Genomic DNA, 9636 nt, shown 5'->3' on the forward strand with positions numbered 1-9636 from the left:
CAGGACATGGAATTGGGGGCTATTTGGAGATGGCTCAAAAGACATCGTGTGGATTTTCTGGTTTGTTTCCGTTACGTTCTATTTTGCTGCCTGGCAGTGTGCGGGCATGAAGTCGAGGTTATCTCGTATGCCTCTTGGCTTTGTCCATTGTCTCGGCTATTGTCTTCTTTGCTTTTTTTTTCATTTCTCTTTTTCAATCGCATCATCATCACCAGTCTGCCGCTCTGATCCATTTCGTCGATGTCTCTCTCATATCGTCCCCCTCCCATCCATCATTTCTACAATGTGCGAGACTGTCAAAATGCTTTCTCTTCTGCCCCTCTTCTCTTCACGCCTCTTTTTTTACTTAGGACATCTTTATACATTCTATCTTGTCCCCTGTCCCTTATCTTAGGTGTCACGAGCACCCCAGACATTATAAAGCGTTTCACAAACAAAGTAGCTCAATACCTATTGTGCTTCTCATTCTCTTTACGCACATATACGTATTATTCTCCTTTTGCAGCTTGAAGGCTAGATAAAATAACCTTTGAAGTCCCACTTCACCGTTGAATTTTAACCCATTTGGAAATAAAAACGAGACGCTCTGGATCACGTATGCAAGTACTAATAATGCAAAGACTCGGTATTATTCCGGCGAGAGAAAGTCGTGTTTGTTCAGGACCTTAACAGAACCATAGAGGAACCCGGAAGAGACAAAAGAAAACAGTAAGATAACCATGGGAGGACACGTAGAACTCAACATGTGATCATAAAAAAAGATAAAAGAGAACAAGTTAAAATAGCAGTCCCAAGTTCAGCCGAAAGTACACACGAACGCACGACCAGGCGATGATAAAATTATAAGAGAGCACGCGGAGCAGAATAACGGCACCAGGTGAGCGGCTCCCCCACTCATTTCCTAATGATAAAACCGGACCCAAAAAAAAAGCAATGAACCCCTGCGTTCCTCTGTCCTTTTCCTTCCCCGGTTATCCATAATGGGCCTTGCTTAGACGGCGCCTCCTGCGGCAACCGGGGCATTGTCCAGGTCGCCATAGTTGAGAGTAATTTCCCTCGTTGTCCGCTCCTTGCGCCAGGTCGACACGTCCCACACAATGTAGAAGCCACGCTCGTGGTTCATGCTAAGGACCTGCGGCATCATCAGGTCGTCTTTGGTAAGCCAGACCTGCTGCCGCTTGTGCCATCGCCAATTGCGGTTGTTCCTGAGAGTGTCAGTGTTTATACTAGCACAACGGCGCGTTTTGTTTTCGATTCTCCCAGGACTTACAGTTCAATGGCAGCAAGTTGCTGCTTGATGTCGTTTGGACACGAGTAAAAGATCCACATCAGAGTCTCCTCGTTAAAGCTCGCAATCTTGCTCTCGATCGGGCCAACGTTGGACACCTTATAGCACTCGGGCAGGCGGAACTTGGGCATGGCGGGTCGCGGTGCCGCGCCGTCAAACAGCGAGTACGTTTGCGTGGACAAGAGGCTGTTCTGTTAGGCATGGAATTCAATCCGGGAAGTAAAAAAAAGAAGGTAACGATAGTACTCACTCGTTCGTGTTCAGATCCACACCAAGCGCGTTCAGGTCCAGCCCGTACCCCGAGATCATGGCGCTGTACTCTGGATTGTTCAGCAAGGACCGCAGGCCCTTCATGCCCCACCGGTCGATGGGTGCCGTGCCGGCCAGGGGATCTTGGCTGGCGTGGATTGCTGTTTCGCTCTCCTCCCGCAGCTTGCCAGAAGGAGCTCCATCGCCGCCGCCCATCGTACCAATCGAGCTGCGCCCGTCGGCACCGCGCACCGGCCCGCCAGCCTGTCCTCCTATTGGCGACTGCGTCGCACTTGCCGCCGCCGTCGCAGCAGCAGCAGAAGCGGACGCAGCATCGCTGTCCATCTTCTGTCGTGCCGCCGCCTCCTCCTCCGCTGCCAGGCTTCTTGTCTCCTGCGGTCGTGTACCGACTGGTGACCGCACCTCGCTACCACCGCTGGCGACTCGCGATCCCGAGTTGGCCGACAGGGCGTTGAGCAGGCCGTTGCCTATGCTGCGGGCGCCGACTGCTGCTGCACCTCCTGGTGCCGCGGGTGAAGTTGCCGACGTCTGGGCGCCGCTGTAACCGAGACTGGACATCAGGCTCGCCGTGCGGTCCTGACCAATCTCGCCTGTGGTGGCGGACCGGTTCAGTGGTGGGAAATCGTCGATGGCGCCCGGCTGTGATGATTGTGCATTCTGGCCGATACTCGCCTGACCGATGCTGGCCTGGCCAATATTGGCGGCCTGGCTGCCGAAGCGGAAGGAGCCTTGGTTGGACGGCAGTCGTGTGGACGCACCAAACATGTCCTCCTGCTGCTGGCCTTGCTGCGACGACAAGGGCGTGTTGGCGCCCCGTTGTATCGACTGGCTGCCAATGTTTCGTGCGCCGGCCGTGGACCATAACGATGCTTGGCCAGCGTTTGCTAGTTGCGTGTTATTTGACAGCGAGGGGAACTCCCTATGAAATGGTTAGCAGGTGAACAACGATAAGCAGACAGCGAACAGCAAGGCGAAAGGTAGGAAACAGAAAACAAAAAATGGCATGAGGTTTCAAGGTGTCGAGACAAACTCCCTGACAGGAGCTACAATGAGAGGAAATGCTTCTGGGATGGGATGTACCGCTTGACAGCCGCAGCGTACGCCATGCTCTTCAACGTGGACGAGTTTGCTACTCGTCGTGCAGGAGATCTGCAAGGCCTCTGCAGTCGAACTGGTCCAGAAAATGTCTCTGGCTCCAGGATGCACATTTTTGACGCGGGCGGTGAAACGAAGTGAGGCATTGCGAATGGAAGACAGAGGCAAAAGGGGCAAATGGAGACTGTTCATAAACATGAAAGAGGAGAAGTAACTGCAAAGGTCGGGCAATATGAAGTGTGACCAAGTGCAATGAAGTGGCGAGGCTGGAGAAGGGAATAGAGTGGAGTTGAATGGCAGATGGGCAGTCTTTAAGGTGAGAGGAAAGTGAGACTAAGATGAGGCGGCAAAATAAAAGCAACACAAACGACCGTAAAAAGGAACCAAAACCAAAAATGGACCGCTGGACAAGTAACACAAAACTAGAAAACATACGAAGGATCCAGAGGCGTGGCCGGTTGTGACCCGCCCAAGCTCTGGGCAAAGCTGATATTGCCGCCCAGTTGCTGCGGCCGGGCCTGGTTCTGCAGGCCACCGGCGCCCGAGCCTGCGAGTGGAACGCCGGAGCCGAACGTCCAGCCTGACACATTGTTGTTACCTGCAAACACGCCTGTTAGTTGTCGTTTGCCAGCCGTCCCGCTAGACCGGTCTCCCATCTGCTTCGCTTTTTCTCGTGCTTACCCATCTTGCCGTTGGGTAGTCGACTGGACACGGACCGTGCCTGCTGTGGCTGCTGTTGTTGGGTATTGAAGCCGTTAGGTAAGCCCCGGAGGGAATGAGGAGCGCCTCCTGCGAAAAGTTGTTAGCGCGATCGACCCGGACAGGCAAAGACGAACGTTTTGGGGATCGAAGCTGGGATAACAGCCACGGTCCGTTTAAGAGACACAGCAGAGCGCAAAGGAGTAACGGCAGCAGCAGAACAACACGGGCAGAGGTTATGGGGCCAGTGATCGCAACGGCCATGCCGTGTCGATACTCGTGGCCCCCCATCCGCCAAAATGTACCACCGCGACCATGATCAAAAGGCTTGAGACGGCTTGCGCGCATCGAGAAGAAGCGCAACAGCATGCTGAGCACCCCTGCCGTTCCGGCAACAAAGCCGTTTCATTTGTTCTTCCAGGGGGCCGTGTGCCTATTTTTCGAAAGCCGTGCCTGTCTGCCAACTTCACCTCCCTTCCCTGCGCTTCTCTTTAACTATCGGGCGCAATGGTCGTTCATACCTGGTCGATTCATACTGGGCAGCGGGTCGAAAGACGTCTATGTTCGCAGCGTCTGTGCTGGTTAGGTCGCCTTGGGTCGTCAATGGTCGTCCAAGGTCGTCGATGGTCGTCGATGCGACTCGGTGGTCAGCTCGAGGGCTTGGGTGTTGATGGTTTGTCGTCCTAACAGCGAGGCCGAGTTCGTGATGATGCAAGGGAGCGAAGAACAATACGAACGTCGCGCTAATGCTACAAGGTAACAACTATTGACGTGCACCGTGCACAGCGACACGTTGGACGAGAAGTCAAAAGGACTGTGGGGTCGGGCGAGAAGATGGCGTGCAGATAGAAGCTCGTGGTCGTGTGTTGTGAGGTCCTGCGGTAGTGTGGCGTCGGAGATTCCTCGAAAAGAAACGAAGGAGGTTCGCTGTGCGAAAACTAGCCAACCAACAAAGACCAATCATGATCAAAGCCCCACAAAACTATATGTCTTTGTTGATTAGCGCGCGTGGACTCAGCTGTTCGATACATGGATATTTCTCTAAGCGATGTAAAGCTGCGACACAAATGGCCCGTGCGCACCTCCTCTACCTTCTTTTTAGAGTTTTATGTTTAATTTTGCATCTTTTTTAATTGCCAAATTACGCGAAAGATCCAGCTCTCCCCTGCATCTCAGCCTCACACGTGCAGTTTAAAACAAGTGACAGCTGCATTGTCATGTCGAAGGTGTTCCGGCTTTGTTCCCGTAGATAAGGGTTATTTTCTTTTGATTTATTTCACAGTAGACTGCAACCTCACCTTTAAGCTTGAGATGAGTCAGATTCGCTTCCACATACAACAATCTCACCACCACCAATTAACGTTTCAATTTGTGATATGCATTTAACGGGTTTCATTTGATATTTACTGCCGTTGACAAAACCATGCATTGACATGCCGTGTCTATATCCGTATGGCACTCAATATGCTCTTTTCAAAGTCGAACCGGTCAAGCCTCCGCCCAATAAATATCAGCTTGCTCGACTCGGGCGCGGCGGTTGACTGGCCTGCTGCTTCTTCCGCGAGTGAGGGTGCCGGAGCGTCGAAAATCTCAAATAGCTCCCGAACGCCCTGGACAACCTTGTCCGAGCCGTTGTTGAGCACGAGACGGCCCTTGGTGCGGTGTATCTCGAAGCTGATCGGGTCGTTGCGACCGCCCTGTTTTGGCCCGCCAGCAGGATCGGGCAGTTGGCTCTCCCACAACACCGACCGCAGCCACTCGTCGACCTTGGCAACCTGTGCCGCATCAAGGACGCCGAGGTCGATAGCTTTTGTCGATATTGACTTTATTTTGGGTGTCAGTGCGCGCATTGGGCCGGGACGTGTGCAGAAGAGGTAAATGGGAGGGCGTGTCAACGTACCGGGTCCAAATGGCTGTGGTGGTTTTGGTGCACAGCACGCTCGACCGCCTCAGCCGTTTCGTACGCGTGCAGGTCAAGAAGGACGCCCTCGAGCTGTGGTACGGCGCTCTGGGACGTGACGTGAATGCGCGCCAGGCCGTTGATCGACTCGATGCGCGCCTTGACGCGGGCCAGCTCGTCCGCATCGACGAGATCCGACTTGTTGATAACAATTACATCGGCGTGGGAGATTTGGACGTGTGCCGTCGTCATCAGTGGCCCGTGCTCAACTGCATGGTTGTGGTCCTCCGTCTGATCAGTGCCCTCGGGCTCATCAAGATTCCGCAAAATGTTCTTGGCATCGACCAGCGTGACAATGCCGTCCAGGAACAGCGAGCTGCCGAGGCCGTCGTCCATCCAGAAGAGCGGTGCCAGGTTTCCCGGATCGGCAAGGCCAGTCGTCTCGAGCAGGATGTAATCGAACTTGCCCTTCTTGGCCATTAGCGATTCAATAGCGTTGACACCGGTGTCTCTGTGAGGTCAGCAAACGAAAATTGAGATCCAGAGTAGCGAAGGCAGGACGCACTTGACTGAGCAGCAAATACAGCCGTTACCAACGTCCAGCCACTCTTCGACGGACTCGCCGTTTCTGTTTATTGTCAAGGACTTTTCAATGTCCAAAGCTGCGTGGCGTCAGCTGTTTGATTTTACTCTAACACCGAGGCGCGTCCCAACCATGACCGAGACTCACAGTCCCCAAATTCTACCATCACAACAATTAGTATTTCATCTCAAGCTTTAAACGATACATCCGAAAATATTTTAAAGCCGGAGAAGCCAGACCACGTTTCAAACTCACCGTTCATAATTACAGCAATCTTCTTGCCATGTTCTGCTGTCAAGATGTAGTTCAACAGCGTTGTCTTGCCCGCCCCCAGATATCCTAGATGGGTCAGAGGTCAGGCTCAAGCTATACATCTCACAATAGCCACTGCGTCAGAACCCACCCGTCACGATCGTCAAAGGCACTTTGGGCCCATGCTCTGCGTCGTTCTCGTCCGCTCCGACGGCCGTGTCGACGAGAACAGGCGGCAGGTCGTCGTCGGAGTCCATATTTCCTGTAGATGCTTGCGTCTGGTTATTCCCTGACGCTTATTGACACGGAATAAAATATTTCAGCAAAGGTGTTGAGTTTGTAGGAGTGGCAGGCACAACTTACAGTGGAAAATACTTTTTGACCTCTACGCCCTTTGTCGCCGCGATGACATCGCCTTGCAGAAGTTGATGCACATCAATTAGTGCTGCCAGGCCCCGCAACCGCCTCAATTACAGCACACGACGCCTCGCTCGGGAGGGCTTACCTGATTAGTCATAGCGGAGAAAGAGCTCCTTGAGCATCAGCCAATCAGCAACTGCAGCGCCCGGGGTTACCAAACCAACCCCTGGATAGCTCTGCAAGGCGGTAAGGCAGGAGCGACGGGAGGTAGGCACAGAAACAAACAGGATTCACATCGGGCATCTGCAAACAGAAAAACATCGCCAGCGCTTGCATAGCTTCCAGCATCGTCACTCTTCATATCTCACCACGACACAAGACCCCGCACAGGACACTCGCGCACACGACTTCGCATCCAAGCTGTGGCCTCTAACCTGTGTCACTGAGCATACATTGCGTATTGGACCCGCCACAACATTTCTTGCATCCTGACAATTTGACAGCCGCCTCGACACGAGACACAAAACAAGGATCAATAACCGAACCGGAAACCATTTTGTGATGAAGAGGGAGGCTGCCACCGAAAGTGCCTCACAACCTCCTGAAATATAAAATACCTCTCCAGATATGGCGCTCCCGCCGAGCTCGCCTCGGCTACCCAGCCCTCCCCCGGCCGCCGAGATCCAGATCGGTCCCAAATCGCCGGCAGCCTCGGGCGCAACTTTGGCTCAACAGCAAATGGAGCAGCAAATGGAGCAGACGATCCTCGATGCCAACTCCAAGCGCCGTATTCACCCAGGCACCCGGGCTGCAGATTTCGCCGCAGGGCCGCCGCTTGTCCCGCTTAATGAGGTGAGCTTGCTGTGAACTTTTCTCTGAAAACAAAAAAAAAGTCGCAACAGCATCGACTAACATCGCCAGCTCGACTCGGCGTTCCAGCTCCAGGAACACCTCGCTGCCCTCCATTACCACCACACTGCCAACAATACCATTCCCATTTCCCGCGAGACAGCCCACATCCTCGCCCAGGCGCCCGCCGGCACCGACCGCACGCTCTGGCTATACGAGCTCTGCCGTTTTCTGATTGCGCAGTGCAACAGCCTTATTGTCGGGTTTCTCTTTGACACGCCGCCCTGCAGTGCCACCACCTGCCCCGAGATGCGTGCGTCAGAGTGGCAGTTTTTGTGCGCCGTCCACGAGCAGCCGCGCTCCTGCTGCGCCATCGACTACTGCTGCCACACCCTCGACTGGGCCGCAAATGTCGTCACCAACCCCAAGATTTTCCCCAGCCGCTTCGTCTTTGCCGATCCACACGACAAGAATGCGGCCGTTAAGAACCTGATCAACGTGTTCCGTCGTCTCCACCGCATCTTTGCCCACGCCTGGTTCCAGCACCGTGGCGTCTTCTGGTCTGTCGAGGGCCAGACTGGCCTCTACGTCTTTTTCAAAACTGTCTGCGACATGTACGACCTGCTACCCGCCGAGAATTACAAGCTGCCACCTGAGGCTGAGGGTCTGGACGTCACACCGTCCGTGGCGGTGTCGAGCAGCAGTGTGCCCGCAGAGCCTTCAACAAATGAGAGCAGCACTGCCCCCTCCGAGAATGTGGCACCGGGCCTCATCCCGATGTCGTCCATCGCTGACAAGAAGAGCCTTGCCATGAACCCGGCATCCGGAGGTGCGGCTGGCGATCGTTCGGCGTACCGGTCAGACTCTGGACCGGTTGCCGCCGGCTCTGCCTCGAGCAGTGGCACAGGTCTTGCGGCGGACCTACTAGGTAGCGACAGCGAACACCTGCACGCGGTTGGCCGCACCAATACGCGGCGACACATTCGCAGCAGCCCGTCCACTGGCAGCGCCGTGACCACCGTTCTGGAGCAAGATGAGGACGGCGCAAATGCTGCACCTGGTGCCGCGGGCCGGCCCATCTCCATCCTTAAAAATGCCCACTTGGCACCCGTACTGGCTCGCTCATCCTCTCACTCGACGACGCCGCCGACGGTCACCGAGCAAGAAGTTCCGGCGGATGAGGCAAAGACGGACGGCAGTGGAGCCGGTACAGGTGCAGACGCCTCGACAACTTCGGTGCCCATTATCGTGGAACACGACCAGCACAAGTCTGCAACGGACACACCGCCTGAGCAAGAGCCAGCAAGCACGGCCGAAGCGTCTACGACAGATAGCACCGAGACAGAACAGACCGAGCTGAGTGCAGAGCCCGCTGAAGAAGGAGCACAACCACCTACAAATGAGAAAGAACCTGCCGAACCGGTCACAGTCATTGTAGCGGGCGAGCTGGCAGAAGCCACAGGTGGTGCAGCGGCGGCTGCGGAGAAGCCTCCCAAGGAAGAATCAACTGGCGTCCCAGCAGCTTCCGAGACAGCGACAGAGGACGTCACCTCGACTGTCGAAGACGAAAGTGCCAAGGACGTGAAGCCGACCGAGGGTACTGCTCCTGTCGCCACTAAAGAAGAGTCAACAGCAGCTGAGACTGAGCCTGTCCCGGAGGATACCCCCAACGCCACCGAGGAAACGCCGGAAGCTGCCACGCCCGAGGGCAAGGAGACTACTGACAAAGCCCAGGAGAAGGATGAAGCAACCAAGGCCGAGGCGGAAGAGGCCAAAGCTGATACCGAGACTGAGGTCGCTGCAGAGCCAACACCGATAGCCGAAGAATAGGTGCTGGTATCGGCAGGTGACTGTACAGAAGAGGAAATAGCAAAAGAACCAACATCTTAATAACGTGCATCGGGAGGAGAAGCCAGACTACGTTTCATTCCACATAATTTCCTTTAGGTCTTGTTTGGCGGTTGTCCATTTTCATCCTTCTTCCTCCCTGTTCCTGTATTATTTTATTATTGTATTTTTCTTGTTTGCCAATAAGTTGTATTGAGGAAGAGCAGCTGAGCAAAAGTGTGTGTACAAGACCGAAATAGCCAAACTACAGATGATATTCAATACGCATGGCGTCAGTGACTTTTTGTATTGAATGTTAACTCTTGCAATATTCGGTTGCTCTGTCTAAATAGCCAACATTCGTCTGTCAGACTGCCACAACCACGAATTGATTTTTTACAGAAAGCCAACTACAAACTTGTAGCCAGGATACTTTGACCAATACTCTCGGGACGACATATCAAAAAAGAAATAATGAAATTTCCCACAGTAATGTATGACGTGCCAAGATAG

At 54.0% G+C, this 9636-nt stretch overlaps 3 protein-coding genes across 3 annotated transcripts; 1 reads left to right on the forward strand and 2 right to left on the reverse strand.

Moving 5' to 3' along the window:
- Positions 1-991: 991 nt before the first annotated feature.
- SPBR_00479 (CCR4-NOT transcription complex subunit 2) lies at positions 992-2664 on the reverse strand (the record flags this gene model as incomplete). Its single annotated transcript, XM_040758798.1, has 4 exons — positions 992-1205; positions 1271-1474; positions 1539-2477; positions 2639-2664. The coding sequence occupies 4 exons, from the start codon at positions 2662-2664 to the stop codon at positions 992-994; spliced, it is 1383 nt and encodes a 460-aa protein (XP_040618096.1).
- A 2130-nt stretch (positions 2665-4794) lies between these two features.
- Positions 4795-6344, reverse strand: SPBR_00527 (uncharacterized protein; the record flags this gene model as incomplete). The annotated part of the gene is made up of 5 exons (XM_040758846.1): positions 4795-5175; positions 5253-5763; positions 5818-5914; positions 6091-6174; positions 6239-6344. The coding sequence occupies 5 exons, from the start codon at positions 6342-6344 to the stop codon at positions 4795-4797; spliced, it is 1179 nt and encodes a 392-aa protein (XP_040618097.1).
- A 730-nt stretch (positions 6345-7074) lies between these two features.
- On the forward strand, positions 7075-9126 carry SPBR_00335 (Mob1 family protein; the record flags this gene model as incomplete). Its single annotated transcript, XM_040758654.1, has 2 exons — positions 7075-7299; positions 7369-9126. 2 exons carry the CDS (start codon positions 7075-7077, stop codon positions 9124-9126), a joined length of 1983 nt encoding a protein of 660 aa, XP_040618098.1.
- Between the last annotated feature and the right edge of the window lie 510 nt (positions 9127-9636).

The sequence above is a fragment of the Sporothrix brasiliensis genome (genome assembly GCF_000820605.1).
Source record: "Sporothrix brasiliensis 5110 chromosome Unknown Cont19, whole genome shotgun sequence".
Classification (NCBI taxonomy): domain Eukaryota; kingdom Fungi; phylum Ascomycota; class Sordariomycetes; order Ophiostomatales; family Ophiostomataceae; genus Sporothrix; species Sporothrix brasiliensis.